The 20124-nt window shown below is 40.5% G+C and overlaps 1 protein-coding gene across 1 annotated transcript; it reads left to right on the plus strand.

The window, feature by feature from the left end:
* The first annotated feature begins 14985 nt into the window (after positions 1–14985).
* tyrobp (transmembrane immune signaling adaptor TYROBP) lies at positions 14986–19980 on the plus strand. Its single transcript, XM_020497606.2, has 5 exons — positions 14986–15285; positions 18024–18044; positions 18214–18360; positions 18715–18779; positions 18924–19980. The coding sequence occupies exons 1-5, from the start codon at positions 15240–15242 to the stop codon at positions 18978–18980; spliced, it is 336 nt and encodes a 111-aa protein (XP_020353195.1). The 5' UTR covers positions 14986–15239; the 3' UTR covers positions 18981–19980.
* Positions 19981–20124: the final 144 nt, after the last annotated feature.

Raw genomic sequence — 20124 nt, forward strand, 5'->3', positions numbered from 1 at the left:
AGTACCGGAGCGCCTAGTCTAGGACCAAAAGGCTCCTCAACAGCTTACACTCCCAAGCCATTAGACTGCTGAACAATTCATAAAAATCGCCATCGGACAATTTACATTGAACCCCCTTGTACACTGCTGCTATTTTCTGTTTGTTTGTTACCTATACATAGTCACTTCGCACCCAGCTACATGTACAGATTACCTCAAATAGCCTATACCCCTGCACACTGACTCGGTACCGGTGCCCCCTGTATATAGCATCGTTATTTTTATTCTTATTGTGTTACTTTTTAGTATTACCTTTTATTTTAGCCTACTTGGTAAATATTTTCTTCTTCTAGAACTGCACTGTTGGTTAAGGGCTTGTAAGTAAGCATTTCACGGTAAAGTCTGCACTTGTTGTATTCGGCGCATGTGGCAAATAAAGTTTGATTTGATTTGATAAGAGGCAATCCGTAATTTCGATTAGACATTAATGAGCAAACTAGGACAGTAGTCAGTATAACTATATTTTTTGCACTTTTGAAATGTACAGCGACAGAATTCAGAATATAGGCTGTACAGTGTTCTCCCTGTACACTACGTCAGAACCATAAGATAAATAAAGGGGCATATAAGCAGACAATGGAAGCTCTTACAACATTCAATGATAACATTTCTCTAAAACAGCTTATAGGCTACATGTGCACCACCAAGTCAGAACAGTAGGCGAAATTAAGAGGGGTAAATAGACCAAACTATTAGGGTGAGGCACATGGGCTACTAACAGCTTACTACACAACATACACTTAGTATTACTTTCTTAGCTACAGTATACATATCTCCCTGGCATATTGCATAATTTATGCAGCGGCATACAATACATTTCTGGACTCAACAGGAAGGTGGCGCGGTGGTCCTTCATGTACAAATTTTGTCATCACAGTCTAGCATTCTCTGAATTCATGGTGCTTTCAAGACAACTGTGAACTCATGATGACGTCATTGATCTTAAGGTCGTAGCTCTAGAAAGAGGCCAGAGTTACAATTCCGAGTTTTTGCAGTTTCAAGTTAACAGTTGTTTAAAGCACGGCACAAATGATGCTTCATTGACCGCATGGCCAATGTTGAATGTTTATCATTATAAATTTGGAAAAGAGCTCCTTAATCCCAGATTTGGGACCACATAGCCACTCCACTGAATAGCAGGCTAGTGATTGTTTTGCAACGATTGCAGTTAGCCACGGTCACTGATTCCTTCCAAACCACTCATTGTTGAATCTATAATTTCTCTTCATTATTTCTCTTTATATGACAAGGATTTGCCAGTAGATTGTCGATTTGATTCATGATGATGACTGCTAGCTAAGATTTTGAAGGTATTTATTTTATTTTTTATTTCACCAGACAAGGCAGTAAAAAAAAATCTTAATTACAGCAACGGCCTACATCAGCCAAACCCGGACGACGCTGGGCCAATTGAGCGCCTCCCATTGGGACTCCCAATCACAGCCGGTTGTGATACAGTCTGGATTCGAACCAGGGTGTCTGTAATGATGCCTTTAGCACTGAGAGACTGCCTTAGACCGCTGGACCACTCAGGAGTTGACATAATCAGTCCAATCAAAGCTACTGTACATACTGTATAATGTCATTTGACGTCATTTTGTCTGTGGCCAATGACCTTGAGCCTTCTTGGATGGGCATTTCTAACGTAACTCTATGGCAGCATCCAAGGGGCTAGAATTTTCTGCTGGCTTGCCCCACCACAGAAAGCACTGAGCTAGGCTGAAACACCTGCATTTTGGAGCTGCCTTATTCAAGAAAACCAAAAAGAGACCATGTTTGTATGTGGCTTTCTTAACTCAATGATATATATATATTGTTTATATACATTGTTTGCAAACTGATATGTGACATGTATTAATGCCAAAATAACATGCAAAACAGGCAAGCCCTCTCATTGGTTTGGGACCAAAGCAGCCAATGAGACTGTTCAATTTGTAATTGTTTTTGCTAAAAATGTGGGGCTCAAAACAGGTGGAGCTCAAAACAGGTGGAGCTCAAAACTGGTGGGGCTCTCACCTGCCCTGAATGATGGGTTGCAACTAGTGTGTGTGTGTGGGGGGGGGGGGGCAGAAAGAGTAGAGAATAAGAAAGAGATTTCCTTGATGTAGTAGGAATCTTCCTATATGCCATCATCACATACTACTGTATTATTTAGAAGCCTTTAGTTCCTCTCCACTGCAGCGGTTGGTATCTGCATGAGGAAATCTAACTGAACAGTCTCATTGGCTGCTTTGGTCTCATACCAATGACAGGAGTGGAATCCAGCATCAAAGCATACACCCACTATTCCTTATCAAACTGTTAAGCGTCTACATGCATGCTAGGAAAGACATGAATCTGGCTTGTCTTATTTTAGCACAAAGTGTTTATATTGACATGTTTAGCATTTCTCAGGCATGGTTAAGATCAAGTCCATTTGAACTCAGTTTATTGAGGAAAATAATTAGGTCAGTAATTTATTTGAATAATCTGCATATATTCTTTAATTCAATGGCAATTTATCCTAGATTGACAAAATCAAAGAGTTATTCAACCCAGACCCTTTAGCCTACTAGCAGCTCTTGTTAGCTTTTCAGGACAGGACAAAGCCTCCAGCATATGATTTAATCATTTTTTATACAGCTGATTCAGTGTTTCTTTGTCCTAATGGAAAGGCTAGGATGCCCTCTAGTGTCTGTTTGATACACTTTAATACACTCACCCCATCTAGTGTAATGCAAGCTCAACTACCACTTTCCTCTGTGTTAGGAGGGCTGAGGAGCAGTCTTGACAAGGATGGCCCATGGAGTCTTTTTAACTTCATGAATTGAATTGAAGTCTTAATTAAGACACATGATAAGTATCATTGGATGGTTTGAACTGTATGGTTTGGAAATAAGGTGGCATCTGTGTAGCCTATCCCAACTCAGACTTTTTAAAGAATATACAACTTTTTATCAGCAAGTTACCTATGTTCACAATGGCAAATACACTTAAAAAATAAAATTACACCCACAACCTCCTGAATGATTATTTTATAGGTGACCTTTTTCACTAAATAGTCTGAAGGGAAAAGTTTCAAATCACGCTGCTCCATTTCTGCACTACTGTAATGTCAGTCAGATGTGTATACCTGCTGTTTGTTGACAAGGTGGACACAATGATGAGTTATCATTGTTTGACTGATGAGAGTGTTACAGCAGGTGAAGGGCATCGGTGAGTGTTACTGACCCATTCAACATGCTAATCCCTGATTCAGACGGAGGCAGTATCCACTGTAACAGAGACCTTCACTGGTAACACCTTCAGAGGATGGAGAATACAGTGGTTCCTGACATATGGAAAGACTCTCTCAATGAAAGTGTGTGTGAATGTGTGTATATGTGTGTTATTATCTGGGTCAGAGTATGACAGCTTTCCTCTGTACCAGTCCAGGTGCACTCTGACCATCTTGGGTTTCTGTCTCACGGTTAGGCGATCAAGTCTGTGAACACGTGGCACCATTAGAGCGTTACATACCTATTTCAAAACCACGGACCCCAGGATCCTCTACACATGCCGAAGTCTCCCTTCCTCCAGCAAGACTATGTGATCACACCAACGAACAGTCCTGTATTGTGCCCAACCTTATCGTGTATTCCTGAGTTAAAGCCCTCAGGGGCCAGGACCATTTTATAGTCATCAAATCTCTCTGGGTTGTCTGGAAGTTGCAGTATATCATCAGACAAGATTAGATATGAGTTTGCAGTGTTGGGGTCTAGAGTCACTGGAACTGAACAGAGACAACACAAACATACCATAATTAAATCAAATTGAGGTATGGACATAATCTCATTATTCATCATACATTTGATTCACTAAGCATATTTCTTGTTTTCTGTGTTGGAACATTTTAGTGGTGTTAACGTTTTATCCCAATTGTATCTAATATTCACTGTATTGAATTCTTGCCTGCATCTTCTTCCAGACTCTATACTGCAGGTTACCCATGTGCTTTGCCACATCAATCAGTCCTCCTGAAACCCTCTCACGGTCTGGCAATGTGCACTGGGTTCTGGAAGGACAGACAGGAGTCAGTGGGGTTGGATACTGAACCACTGAGAAGAGAGAGACTGGAGGCAGATCACTTACCTTTCCAAGGTGGCACTGTAGCGCTGCAGAGAAACAAAATACATTTTATCCATCTCTTATTATACCAGGTATTTTGAGAACACTTTCTTACTTATAACAAAGGCCTGGGGAAGAATGCTCTCTATAAAGTACAGTGGTCCTTACCTGTAGGAATGTTATGCTTTTAGGCCCCAGCTCCTCTTCTGTGGTTCTGATTGTGTCTGACAGTGATGATATCTCTCTGCTCATCTTCTCAATCTTCTGACTCTTCTACTTCTCTTCCTCCCTTAGTGCAACCATCCTGACCTCCTCTTCCTCTTGTAGGTACAAAGGAAGCTTCTCAAACTCCTCCTTGATTTGCCTCTCTGTGTGCTGAGCCTGGCTCTGGAGATAGCAAACAAGAATGTATCTGATAGTAACATCAGTCACCAGTCTATCATCCATAATTCCACAGGGTGGAAATGTGGCTGCGATCACATGATGTTAAACAGGTCAATGACGTTAAACAGGTCAGTTTAACGTCATTGAAGACATTCAGCTTCTCCTGTAAGTGCTTCAGTGCAGGCTTAACCTCCTCCTGAAATTAAAAAACATAGAAGTTGGGTGTAAAACATTGAATTATCAAAGACATTCAATTGGGGTGGGCATTCTTTGTTTTGTGTTCTATGTTTTCTATTTCTGTGTGTTTGGCCTGGTGTGGATCTCAATCAGAGGCAGCTGTCTATCGTTGTCTCTGATTGAGAACCATACTTAGGTAGCCTTTCCCACCTTTGTTTTGTGGGTAGTTTTCTGTTTTTGTGTCTGCACCAGGTGGAACTGTTTCGTTCGTTCTCTTTGTTATTCAGTGTTCAGTTTTATTAAAAATCATGAACACGTGCCACACTGCATCTTGGTCTCATCCTTCAAACAGCCGTTACACCTAAAAACAGGCAATGTAGTGTGTCAGACATATAAGGGAAACAGGGGAGGAGTAGGAGGAGGAGTAGTGAAACATTTATTCAAAAGTGAACTCCTAGCAAGCCCTAGTGAAAGACAGTAACTGATCATCATCCTGTAGATAAGTTTACATTAAGGTAAGATCATTCTGTTTGCGATGTATTATTTTGTTTATTCGGGTAAACTTTTTTTACTTGGAGTGTTGCTTCCATAGCACTCCACTAAAAGACATACTTTGAAATGTTTGTCTCAATTCAGATCATTTGATTACGTTACATTTTAAATCTGTAAATTCAGATTTTTTAATTGAATGTTTATTCTTTTGTTCAACTACACTATATAAATAAAATAATATTCTGTGTAGCATATCCAACTCTTTTTTTATATTGAACTTTTAATTAGCCAGTCCTATCTTCACAATTGCAAATACGCCCACAACCATGTGACTCATTCTTATGTTGGTGACCTTTTCAAAGTACATTTTCTATGGAAAATCTTTTAGTTAAGGTGCTCTACTTCAGTTCCACTGAAATGTCAATCAGATGTGTGCAGTGTCAATGCGGATAGTATGCACCGTAAGCCTTCTGTTTATAGACAAGTTGGACAAGGGAACCAATGCAACAACCAACAATTCAGAGTAGTTTGTGTTCCCATGTGAAACCCATGCATCTCATATGGTGTGAATATTGATGTTTCAATAAACCAGATGTTTTGTGTGGTGACTTTAAATGTCTCTATAGGGATGTTGTGTTTGTAAAGGCAGACACAAATTATGTTAATACTGTTCTGTTCAAGTAGATATTGTACGGTGGTAATCCCAGAATGTCAGACAACGCAGCATTGCTGATGGTTCTCTTCTTTTGCCTCTGTGGTAAGTGATGTGATGAACTTTCACACCTATACTCACACCCCTATCTGAATTGATGTTTGTGTGTGTGTGTAAGCGCATGCTTCTGACTGCACCCTTGCACACATACAAGGTGGTCCCACACAGGAAAATAAGACCACAAAGCAGTTTGGGTAAACAGAAACTGAACTGCAGCCTCTATTGGTGTTCTACATGTAGGCTTCTCACCCTCAGACATTCCAGTGAAATAGGTAATATTGTTTTTACTAAAGCTATATCTGTACAGTATACACTAAGTAACTCAAACATTAGAAACACCTTCCTAATATTGTGTTGCACTGCCCCCTTTTGCCCTCAGAACAGTCTCAAATCGTCAGGTCGTGGACTCTACCAATGTGTCGAATAGAGTTCCACATCAATGGGGACAAGAGATAGTCCCACCCAAAAAAATCTAAAGGAAGTTTGGTCTGCAGTGTCTGTCCTATATCTGAGAAATACATGACATGGCCAAAAGTATGTGGACAGCCATTCAAATGAGTGGATTCTGCTATTTCAGCTACACTTGCTGACAAGTGTATAAAATCGAGCCCACAGCCATGCAATCTCCATAGAGAAACATTAGCAGTAGAATGGCCCATACTGAAGAGCTCAGTGACTTTTGGAAAGGATGCCACCTTTCCAGAAAGTCAGTTTGTGAAATTTCTGGTGTGCTAGAGCTGCCCATGTCAACTGCAAGTACAGTTTTTGTGAAGTGGAAATATCTAGGAGCAACAACGGCTCAGCCGCAAAGTAGTAGGCCACACAAGCTCACAGAATGTGACCGCCAAGTGCTGAAGTGCGTAGTGCGTACAAATTGTCATCGGTTGTAACACTAACTACCGAGTTCCAAACTGCCTCTGGAAGCAACGTCAGCACAAGAACTGTTCGTCGGGAGCTTAATGAAATGGGTTTCCATGGCTGAACAGTCACACACAAGCCTAATATCACCATGGCAATGCCAAGCGTCAGCTGGAGTGTTGTGAAGCTCGCCGCCATTGGACTCTGGAGCAGTGGCACATTCTCTGGAGTGATGAATCACGCATTCACCATCTATCAGTCCGATGGATTAATCTAGGTTTGGCAGATGCCAGGAGAGCGCTACCTGCCCGAATATATATATATATATATATTAGTTCTAACTGTAAAGTTTGGTGGATGAGGAATAATGGTCTGGGGCTGTTAATCATGGTTCGGCTAGGCCCCTTAGTTCCAGTGAAGGGATATCTTAACGCTACAGCTTACAATGACATTCTAGACGTGCTTCCAACTTTCCAACATTGTGGCAACAGTTTGGGGGACGGTCCTTTCCTGTTTTAGCATGACAATGCCAGCGTGCACAAAGCGAGGTCCATACAAAAATGGTTTGTCGAGATCGGTGTGGAAGAACTTGCCTGCACAGAGCCCTAACCTCAATTCCATCGAACACTTTTGAGATGAATTGGAATATATATATATATATATATATATACACTACTAGGAAAAGCAATTTTTTTGTTCATTAAAATAACGTGAAATTGATCAGAAATACAGTGTGGACCGAGTACTTCTGTCCATTTTTTATGGAATATCTACATCGGCGTACAGAGGTCCATTATCAGCAACCATCAGTTCTGTGTTCCAATGGCACGTTGTGTTAGCTAATCCAAGTTTATCATTTTAAAAGGCTAATTGATCATTAGAAAATCCTTTTGCAATTATGTTAGCACAGCTGAAAACTGTTGTGCTGATTAAAGAATCAATACAACTGGCCTTCTTTAGACTAGTTGAGTATCTGGAGAATCAGCATTTGTGGGTTCGATTACCGGCTCAAAATGTCCAGAAACAAATAACTTTAAAAAAAACTTTTCAGTCTATTCTTGTTCTGAGAAATGAAGGCTGTTCCATGCGAGAAATTGCCAAGAAACTGAAGATCTGGTACAACGTTGTGTACTACTTACTTCACAGAACAGCGCAAACGGGCTCTAACCAGAGCATCTGGCCATCTACGCTGATTAAAATGTATTTAACAGGTGACATCAATAAGGGATCATAGGTTTCACCTGGTCAGTCTGTCATGGAAAGAGCAGGTGTTCTTAATGTTTTGTACACTCAGTGTATAATAGAATTACACTGACAATATCTTTTTCATTTTTCTCCTCAAGAAAAAGTTGTGACTGACCCAGATACAAGTAGGTATCATGATAAACACAACACCAGAACTGAGATACACAAATTCCAGATTTTTCACACAATGGGGACCAAAATAATTATATTTCCTGTCACTCTTCACTCATCCCACTCTTGTCCTCCGTCCCCTCCTATCTATCTTCTCTATGATTCACCCTCCTCTACCAGATAACCCGTCCTGCTACAGGATTGAGCCTGGCACCATGGCTGGCATCATCATTGCAGACGTGATCCTAACCATTGCCATTGTCATTGTCACGTACCACTGTGCCAGCCGACGCAGACGTCGAAAAGAGAGGGGTAAAGTGCCATGCAGGGTTATTTCATGAACATAATAATTCCCAACTGCTTCCATTGGAACAAGGGCCCCTGCCCTCTGCCCGCTATGAGCAATATTATATTTATGAAAGTTTAGCTTCCCCCTTTTCTTGTCTTGCTTCCCTTTTATCCTCCTCCTAGAATTAGAAGGAACAATGAACAGCTCTATATTATTCAAGTTAACCCAATAGACTCTAACATGTACTGTTAATTAAGTGCTTGGTAACTGTAAATCACTAAATATCACTAGTATTTTGTATGTAAGATCATTTTTGAGAGCTCTAATGGTCTCTCTCTCTCTCTCTCTCTCTCTCTCTATATAGCTGATAAAGTCTACATGAATGTCAGGGCAAACTGCAAAACATGAGAATCCTCAGCAAGCACCAGAATACATATTAAACATATTTGTATATATTGTGCAATCTTGTTTTACATCATATCTGTCAATACATTCTTGTGATTTGATTTGAAGTTTCTTTCACTGCCACCTCCTGGTGAAAACTCAAATCTACACCTTCAGATGTAAAAAATCACACTGAAAGTTTGAATTATTTCAAGATTTACTCAAATAAAAAGGTGAAACAGATGCACAACTTTGTGTTGACCCAGTTAGTATAGAGATGTACAGGAGGCTCCTAGCCATGATAAGCCTGTGTAGAGTATTATGTCTGTGTGGTTTTTGATGGCTCTGTCCTGTCTATTTCTCTCAAAGAGGCCCACACACTACGCTTGTTTCTCAGACACTTTGTATCTCTGAACCATCTGTCTGATCAGCGTCCTGTCTCTCTCTCTCACTCTCACACACTTTTTCCTCGCTCACACTGTCCTTGATTATTCTTAATCAAGTGAATCATTTTGTATATGTAGCTTGTTTTTAAATGATCAAATAAACAAACACAATGTAATGCCAATATACTCAAAAACCTTAAGCATGTGGAAACAGCAGTAGGAATCTGGGATTTTGTATTTTATTTTATTTTTTCAATTGTTTTAAGCACAATTTTGAAAACAGGGCCTGGTTTGTCAAAACACTACACACAATTAGCACAACCCAACACCAAAGTAGCACAACACTTCAGATCATTTGCAAAATGGAACACTTGTCAAAACTATACACGACTTCATAAAAATAATATTTTGTTACCATACGAAACACACACATTTCATATGACTTCAATCTTTTTGAACCAGTTACACACTACTGTTGCTAACCTAAAACACTTTTACCAAGTCTAATTGTCAGTGATTAGAGTGCTGTAAATTAAGTACACAGAGAAAGTGCAACTATGCAAATACTACACAAGACCAATGCTGCAGACTGAGGAAAATATAATTTACTCTCCATATACCCAAATCAGTCAACATGTCAACATGGAGAATCACAACAAAACATGTCCCAGTTTTCATGCTACTACAGTAGTGTGCATAACACTGTTAACTCAGCAAACAGACAAACGTAAAATACTGTATCCAGTACAGGTTACAACTACAGTACATAACAACAAACATAAAACATGCATCTGAAAGAAAACTGACAATATTGTACAGAAAATACTACAATAAACATACTATACATTATCTCATCGCTTAGCTGGATCTGGCCAGAGAATTTCATCGACATCACACGCAATATCGTCATTAGCAAGACAACGCGGGAAGAACCGTCTTGAATGTCGAATCCATCCTTGAACAGCTGCGGCGTTGACTTGGTCACAGGCGTCCTCCATGGCCTGAATGAGGAGTACCTGAGCCTGGGGCTGGAGATCGTAAACCTTCCACCGCCATGCAGAGAAAAACTCTTCGATAGGGTTTAGAAACAGAGAGTATGGTGGAAGGTATAGTACTGTCCACTGTGGATGGTGTTGAAACCAGTTCTGGACCAAAGCAGAGCGGTGGAATGACACATTGTCCCAGATGACCGTGTATTGCATCTGGTGCATTTCATTACCTGCTGTGACGATGTGGTGCAATCGATCAAAAAATGTGAGAATGTGAGGTGTGTTGTAAGGGCCAATTTTGGCATGACGGAGGACAACCCCATGCTGTGAAATGGCAGCGCAAAGGTTGATGTTACCCCACGTTGCCCTGGGACATTGATTATAGCCTTGTGGCCAATGATATTTCTGCCTCTCCTTCTTGCTTTTGTGAGGTTGAACCCTGCCTCATCAATATATATGAATTCATGCAGGATTTCCTCAGCATCCATCTGCAAAACTCCCTGAAATACAGTGAAAGACAAGATTGTGTAGTTGAGGATAGGTCTAGTATACAGTCAATGTAAAGAAGTAATGTGTGCAGTATACAACATCACAGTGCTAAAGTGAACAATACAAACCTCCACATACTCATGCCGCAGCTGTTTGACCCTCTCTGAATTTTGCTCAAAAGGCACTCGATAAAGTTGTTTCATTTGAACCTGATGTCTTTTCAGGATGCGTGCCAGTGTTGACTGAGAGACCTGATGGACATTATTGAAAATGGGATGGTCACCGATAACGTTGGCTTGTAGTTCTCTGAGCCTGATAGCATTATTGGCCAAAACCATGTTTATTATCTCTCTCTCTTGTTCTTGTGTGAATATGGGCCCCCTTCCTCTTTGTCGTTCCCGACCCTCAATCCTATGTAGAGAATAGTACATGTAATTTACTGTACAATGTCACAGGAAGGGGTATCACAAGTGCTGATATGGTGCTGACAATAAGCAGCTGATTACTGTAACTGTAGACAGATCTTTTACCTGTCAAAAAGTCCTTATGACAGATGTCACTGTATATCTGCTAAGATTTGGCTGAACTCTCAGTCCAGCCTCCCTCAGCGTCAATCCGTGGTTCACAACATGGTCCACTAGTGTTGCACGAATGTCATTTGATAAGTTTGGTCGTCTTCTTCTTTGTGCACGTTCTCCTCCTGCTTCAGGTCTTTCCTCAAACTTTGGCTCGGCCTCTTCCTCTACCTCCTTCTCCTCCTCTGTGTACGCCTCCTCTCACCCTCACTCTTCTTCGGACTCCTTCCATTTTGGTTGAAGGTAGGTGAACCTACCTGCTGCATTTTTATAGTGTTTAAACCTGATTGGTGTGTCTACAATTTAGCAGTCATGTGTTTGTGCATCTGATGGCTATGTTTAACAGATTGGCTCATAGGTATGGTCATTTGACAGTCAGTGCTTTGGAATTGCAAGGAAGTGACATCATGATATACTTCTGTGTCGGATGTATACAAGTGTGTTTAGTGTTTTGTAAATCACTGTGTGTAATGTCTTGCAAATAGTGTGAAGCTGACAATGTGCTTACAGTTGTTTAAACCTAGCCTTGTTTTTTGCTCCTTGAGTGCAAGGTTTTGCTAATTGTGGGAAAAGATAAATGTTAGATTTGAGACGAAGCAACATGTTATATAGCGCATTCGGAAAGTATTCAGACCCCTTGACTTTTTCCACATTTTGTTGCGTTACAGCCTTGTTCTAAAATTGATTAAATTGTTTTTTACCCTCGTCAATTTACACACAATACCCCATAATGACAAAGCAAAAACAGATTTTTAGAAATGTTTGCAAATGTACTAAAAAATAAAAAAGGTTTCAGATCCTTTACTCAGTACTTTGTTGAAGCACCTTTGGCAGCGATTACAGCCTTGAGTCTTCTTGAGTATGACGCTACAAGCTTGGCACACCTGTATTTGTGGAGTTTCTCCCATTCCTCTCTGCAGATCCTCTCAAGCTCTGTCAGGTTGGATGGGGAGCATCGTTGCACAGCTATTTTCAGGTCTCTCCAGAGATGTTCGATCGGGTTCAGATCTGGGCTCTGGCTGGGCCACTCAAAGACATTCAGAGACTTGTGCTTAGGGTCGTTGTCCTGTTGGAAGGTGAACCTTCACCCCAGTCTGAGGTCCTAAGCGCTCTGGTTTTCATCAAGGTTCTCTATGTACTTTGCTCCGTTCCTTTTTGCATCGATCCTGACTAGTCTCCCAGTCCCTGCCGCTGAAAAACAACATCACAGCATGATGCTACCAGCACCATTCTTCACCTTAGGGATGGTGCCAGGTTTCCTCAATACGTGATTATTGGCATTCAGGCCAAAGTGTTCAATCGTGGTTTCATCAGACCAGAGAATCTTGTTTCTCTGAGAGTCTTTAGGTGCCTTTTGGCAAACTCCAAGGGGGCTGTCATGTCCCTTTTACTGAGGAGTGGCTTCAGTCTGGCCACTCTACCATAAAGGCCTGATTGGTGGAGTGCTGCAGGGATGGTTTTCCTTCTGGAAGGTTCTCCCATCTCTACAGAGGAACTCTAAAGCTCTGTTAGTGAGCATGGGGTTCTTGGTAACCTCCCTGACCAAGGCCCTTCTCCCCTGATTGCTCATTTTGTCATTTGTCATTTCTAGGAAGAGTCTTGGTGATTCCAAACTTCTTCCATTTAAGAATGATGGAGGCCACTGTGTTCTTGGGGACCTTCAATGCTACAGATATGTTTTGGTACCCTTCCCCAGATCTGTCTCGGCACTCTACGGACAATTCCTTTGACCTCATGGCTTGGTTTTTGCTCTGACATGCACTGTCAACTGTGGGACCTTATGCAAATCGGGGTGTGCCTTTCCAAATCACGAATCATCAATTTAATTTACCACAGATGGACTCCAATCAAGTTGAAGAAACATGTCAAGGATGATTAATGGTGCTCCTGAGTGTTGCAGCGGTCTAAGGCACTGCATCTCAGAGCTAGAGCCATCACCACAGACCCAGGTTCGATTGCAGGCTGTATCACAACTGACCGTAATTGGGAGTCCCATAGGGTGGCGTACAATTGGCCCAGCGTCGTCCAGGTTAGGGTTTGGCCGGGGTAAACCGTCATTGTAAATAATACATTTTTTCTTAACTGACTTGACAAATTAAGGTAAAAAAACTAAATGGGAACAGGATGCACCTGAGCTCAATTTCGAGACTCATAGGAAAGGGTCTGAATCCTTATGTAAATAAGATATTACTGTTTTTATTGTTAATACATTTTATAATATTTCTAAAATCCTGTTTTTGCTTTGACATTATGCACTAGTGTGTGTAGATTGCTGAGATTTTTTAAATGTTTAAATCCATTTTAGAATAAGGAACGTAACAGTAAAAGGGTCTGGATACTCTCCGAATGCACTGCATGTGAATGAGTGTACATGGAATTTCCCTACATCCCTCACCCTAAAATAGCAATGTTGTTGCCTGAGAACCTTTTTGACCAGCGCCATAGAAATTGTTTTTATGAATGTCCAGTGTGTAGGCCTATATTAGTTTATCTACTCAACTCTGAGATGAAAGCACTTTGAACGTGAAGTGCCATGGTCAACCCACTGCCCCTGGTATGACAGTGTATGATGTTTGTCTCTGTGGTACACTGAAATGTGAACTCTGAGTTGACTGTTGATTTCCATCCAATGTATCTTTTATAGATAGGCTATCTTATGTCCCTAATGTAGGGAGGTGCTTATTGTGCCGACAGGGTAAGCTATCATTTCAGATGAACTTGTGGTTGAGAGAATCAGGCTTGGCTAGAGCTGCTCTCATGTGTTGGTAACCACAGCCTACAGAAAACCACAGGTCATGTTAGAAAGAAGAAAAAAACTGCCAATCTGCAGGACGCTGAGCGGAAAAGGTCTAGTGTGGGCGCCATGGTAACAAGCAAGGCCTTTGTCAGAAACAAATAGCAGAGCTCACATCCCTCATCCACAATTAGCAGAAGTGGACGGCACTGTCTGCTGAGATCTGGGTACTTGATCTGTCAGATAACACTGTAGGGTGACAAATAAATGTCAATATTTGTCTAAAATGTGTCTCTGTTTTTCTACATTATGATTTGAACTGTTATTGTTTCACTGATAAATTCTGAAACGTGAAGGTCACAGAGTGTTCAGTTGACCCATCACAGTAGTGTATGAGGTGTAAAGTGTGTCGAGGCTCCTCATGTTGATCGGCTAGGTCATTTCCTGAGCTGGTGTGAGTCTAACGACTAAAAGTCAGAAGTAAAACCCCTCCCTGACTTCTCTGCTATTGGCCTGACCTACCATTCAGGGAAGTGAGGTTCTGATTGTATTTTTAAGAAATGGGTTTAGACACACTCCTGCCTCACTGGCCCCCAGAAATGGCAAACTATACCAGCATTGTATGAAGACAATATTGGTATACATTACAATACAGTAACAGTAGCTGCTACTAATGTAACACTGTATAGCCTCAACATGGTCAAAACTATAATGTGGATATAATGACTGGTCAGTCCTTGCATCCAAAGCAATGTCTATGAATTTGAGAATGGTTACATTTCTCCAGCAACATCCCTCAGCTTTTCCCTGAAACAGGGGCAGGGAGAACACGTTGTTATTGTTTCAACTGCTGATTGCTGCTTTAAGCATGAATCTAAATTAATAGAAGTATATCAAGAGGGTTAAAAAAATTATATTGGGGGAGAAAAGTTTTTAATAATTGAGCCACTGACAATGTCTTGTGTTCTCAAAACGACATGTATGTTATCATTTTGTGTGAGCTGACGTGTGTTCAACACTCATGTGGACATGACATCACAGGGGCAGAAACAGAAACTCACTCACTGGCTTCCTTGTCAGTCTGCTCCCCCTTTGCTCTCTCACACACGGACACACAGTTACAGGACACACAGACCACTGTCTCTAGCACTCCTAAGGTTTACATATTACCTTGTCTGTTTTGCTAGCTCTACCACAGAGTCATTGGGGACAGATTACCTTGGACGAAGCACCAGGGACCTGGAGCTTTAGACCTCTCCTCTAGTCTCCTTAGTAGGACCAGGCTGAAAATGGGCAAGGCCCTCTGTATCGTGGCTCCCCTGAAAGGATTATTTGGTAAGTAGCTCTACATGTGGTCATATTATCAACAAACTATCTGTTGATAAGTAACTGCATGCTAAGGTTACTGTTAGGGTTAGGTTAAGACTAAGGGTTAGGGTAAGAGGTACGTTTAAGGTTAGGATAAGGCTTATTCAGGTTAGTAAATAGTTAGCTGACATGTTACTGATCAAGTGTTACCCTTAACCGTTACGTTCTCAAGTAACTGAGTTTACCTGTTTTTAAATTGTGATCATATTGATAATAGATTTTCTCTACACAACATAATGTCAGAGGCTTTAGAGAGGCATCCCTAGTTGTAAATTATGTGATTAAGTGTATGGATAAAAGTCAACATTGTGCTGTCCTCTTCATTGACCTGTCAAAGGCTTTCGATATTGTTGATCACTCACTGCTAATTCAGAGGCTTTCCTCAATTTGGCCTAGACCAGGCTGCATGTAACTAGTTTAACACTTTCTTGACAGACAGAACTCAATGTATATCTGCTGATGGTGTTAAATCAGGTTTCCTGGATATTATGAAAGGTGTCCCGTAAGGGTCGATTCCGGGTCCTGTACTTTTTACAGTTTTACATTAACAATATCTACTTGTCTGTAAAAAAAATTGTAACCTGCACTTGTATGCCGATGATACTGTTATGTATGCTATTGCCCCCACGGTTGACCAGGCTCTATCTGAACTACAGTCTGCCTTCATTGTATAACATAAAAACTTTATTGACCTGAAATTAGTACTGAATGCAGGTAAAACTAAGTATATGTTATTCCCTGGAGTGAATAAAAGTAAGTCTGATGATCTAAGCATAATCTACTTTGGATGGTTTCCATATTGATCGTGTCCGTGCTTACAAATATCTGGGCATCTCATAGATGAAAAGCTGTCTTTTAAAAAGCATATTGATGAGTTATACTGAACAAAAATATAAAAGCAACATGCAACAATTTCAACAATTTTACTGAGTTAGTTCATATAAGGAAATCAGTCAACTGAAAAATAAATTAAATAAATTAGGCTCTAATCTATGGATTTCACACTTGCCTGGGCAGGGACTGGGAGGGCATAAGCCCACCCACTTCTGAGCCAGGTCCATCCACTGGGGAGCCAGGCCCAGCCAATCAGAATTGGTTTTTTTCCCACAAAAGGGCTTTGTGGGTGGGCTTATGCCCTTATGGGACACAGACCAAAATACTCCTCGGTTTCATCAGCTGTCCGGGTGTCTGGTCTCAGATGATCCCGTTGGTGAAGAAGCCAAACGTGGAGGTCCTGGGCTGGTGTGGTTACACGTGGTCTTCAGTTTTGAGGCCGGTTGGACATACTGCCAAATTCTATAAAAGGATGTTAGAGGCGGCTTATGGTAGAGAAATTAACATACAATTATCTGGCAACAGCTCTGGTGGACATTCCTGCAGTCAGCATGCTAATTGCATTCTCCCTCAAAACTTGAGGCATCTGTGACAAAACCGCACACTTTAGAGTGGCCTTTTATTATCTCCAGCACAAGTTGCACCTGTGTAATGATCATGTTGTTAACCAGCTTCTTCCACACCTGTCAGGTGGATCAATTATCTTGGATCGGAGAAATGCTCACTCACAGGGATGTAAACAAAATTGTGCACCAAATTTGAGAAAAATAAGCTTTTCTGTGCGTATGGAACATTTTTGGGATCTTCTATTTCAGCTCATGGAACATGGGACCAACACTTTACATGTTGCATATACATTTTTGTTCAGTATAGTTAACAAGCTGAGAATAAAAATAGGCTTCTTCTATAGAAATATGTCCTGCCTCGCGCTAAATAGTAGAAAGCAGATGATTCAGCCGACATGGCTATCGGTCCTAGACTATGGCGACTATACGAACGCAGCTGCCACTTCATTAAAGCCATTAGATGCAGTTTATCACAGTCTACTGCGCTTTATTACTGGCAACAATTTTTGTACAAATCACGGCATTCTCTACTGGAAAGTTGGTTGGCCCTCTGATGTCACCTAGGTTGAAACATTGCTATGGTTTAATTTATAAAGCCCTTTGACAAAAAGTCCCACTGTACCAAACATACTTACTAAACTTTAGACATAGAAGTTACCACACCCTGTATCAGGGATGGCTAATTCCTAATTCCTTTGGTCTCTACTGAGTTAGGTATATCAGCTTTTAGTTTTCTTGCACGTTATTTGTGGAACAATCTTCAGAATGTTCTTAATTAAATGTGATATTCTGGTGCCTCTACTGATTGTGTTTGATTTCTATAACTGTGTTTTTAATTCTGCTTGTGTTTTGTGTTTATATTTTGATGTGTGTATTTTCTGTCATTTATGTCATTCATGGATCATTTAGTTTCAGTATGATTCTCTGATAAAATAGAGGTTAAGTAAATAAGTCAGTAGTAAATATTTTCTAAAGGACACAGGAGCACTTTTCTAAACGACACATATCTAGTGTTAGAATTCATTTTACTAAACAAATAAAAATGATTGTTGAAATAGAGTCTATGTGTTGACTTTTTGAAGTGTTTGTTTGTGCGAGTTGGGCGTGAATTTGGGAGTGAATTTACAAGAAATGTACCCAAAAAGAAGAAGTGTCCTTTTTTCACCTGCATTGGAGTCATTCAAGAGATATTATATAGATGTTATACAGTACATGTTCTGTTATCTGCTTTTGTAAGTGAATTACCATTCCCTTCACTTATATTGCTATTTTCTTTCTTGATCATTGATCTCTCTTTTCTTTCAGGTCCTGCTGAAGGAGAACAAGGTATTTGGCTGCTGTTAATACCACTATCGATTTTTGTAATAATTGAGAGCAGGTGCATAACTTTAACCACTCTTTATACTATTTCAACTCATCCTATATCCAAAACCTCTTGTGCCACAACCCATGTTTTGACTATGTTCAGTAATCAGAATGCTCTCTCTCTCTCCAGACTGTGGCCACTGCTATCAGATAGATATGGGGGCAGTGGTGGGAATTATTGCCTGTGACATCATCCTGACCCTCCTCATCGCTCTCGCCGTGTTCTGTTTTGCTACCATCCGGAAGAAGAGGAGTCAACAGGAATCCAGACTGGAGGGTGAGGGGTGTGTGTGTGTGTGCGTGTGTGTGTATGTGTGTGTGCGTGTGTGTGTATGTGTATGTGTGTGTGTGTGTGTGTGTGTGTGTGTGTGTGTGTGTGTGTGTGTGTGTGTGTGTGTGTGTGTGTGTGTGTGTGTGTGTGACTGTGTGACTGTGTGTGTGTGTGTGTGTGTGTGTGTGTGTGTGTGTGTGTGTGTGTGTGTGTGTGACTGTGTGTGTGTGTGTGTGTGTGTGTGTGTGTGTGTGTGTGTGTGTGTGTGTGTGTGTGTGTGTGTGTGTGTGTGTGTGTGTGTGTGCTTGCTTGCATCCTCCACTAATCCCTAATCCCATTCTGTTTGTCACCTCTCCTCAGGAAAAGGGAAAACAATCACAGCATCAAAAAGGAAGACAGTAGAAATCACAGAGTCTCCCTACCAGGTACTGAGGCACTAACCATAGTAGAGCACAGTCCTCAAAGCATACAGAATATACATTCATATGGAGTAACTGTTTATGTCTGGTGTGATCCACTTATGATTCCTTCCCTGTTGAATTGTTTTATTTTTGCCTTTACTGTTGTAGGAGCTGCATGGATTTCAGTCAGACGTGTACAGTGATCTCCAACAGTTTCAGAAATGAGACTACTTTTTTGGACAGACTGCATGTATCTTGCTGCCTGGTGCTTAAATCTGACAAGGAATGAACTTCGCACATCTGGGATTTATATTTATACTCATCTCCTTACTGTTATCTTTCAACTTTTGTGTGTCTGTCTAATTGTAAAATGAATAGAATAGCATTTGACACATTCAAGAGATATTGTATATATTTGACATAAATAGACATGTTAATGTTTGTTTAATAGGCTACCTTTTATAGTGTTGTTTTCTATGATTTACATGCAATTGTTGTTTCATTATACATCTGTTTTATTTGACTTAATTAAGTCATTTCTGTATATTAATGGGGTTATTTTATTCTATGTTTCATAAGTACATCATTTGTATATCGCCGAAACAGTTCATGGAAGCCCCATTAATATTGCCCTCAGGATGTTGGTGGCACCTTAATTGTGGGAGGAATGGTATCAAACACATGGTTTCTATGGGTTTGATGACATTCCATTTGCTCCTTTCCAGCCATCATTATGAGCCGTCCTCCCCTCAGCAGCCTCCACTTATATTGCCTATTATTAATATTAGTCATATGATCTGAAAAACTATTAGTCAACTGGGATGAAAAACTTCCCAGAGATATTTTAAATTGAGTTTCTGTCTGCTCCCTGTTAGTCATAAGCTGGAGTCCCTGACTCACTATCAACACCAGGGTTGTGGTTAATTCATAATAATGTGGGGGGGGAAAGTCTCTACATCCTCTTTGAAAATCATAAGAAATTAATATGAATATTAATAATTGCCTATGCTTGGAATGTGTTAGCCTGGCTGATGTGTGGACTTAGGTGTCAACCATAGTAGGATGTGTTTCTCAAAAAATGTCAAATAATTTTTTTTTTTTAAGATTTAGGAGCTCAGTGATGTTTATTGTATTGGTTAGGTGGTTGCATATCAAATACATTGTTCAATGTTTTTATTCACAATTAAATTATGTCTCCATACCTAAAATAAACATTAACAAAACATTTTGATGAATGAAAATCCTTTCCCCACATTTTTAGACCTACTTCAGATGTGTTTACATCTTGAATGAATTGCATCTTTCTTAAACTGACATATTGAGGTAGGTTGTATAATCAAGTAGCATATCTAATCAAAACAAAGACACC

Source organism: Oncorhynchus kisutch, linkage group LG2 (genome assembly GCF_002021735.2).
Source record: "Oncorhynchus kisutch isolate 150728-3 linkage group LG2, Okis_V2, whole genome shotgun sequence".
NCBI lineage: Eukaryota > Metazoa > Chordata > Actinopteri > Salmoniformes > Salmonidae > Oncorhynchus > Oncorhynchus kisutch.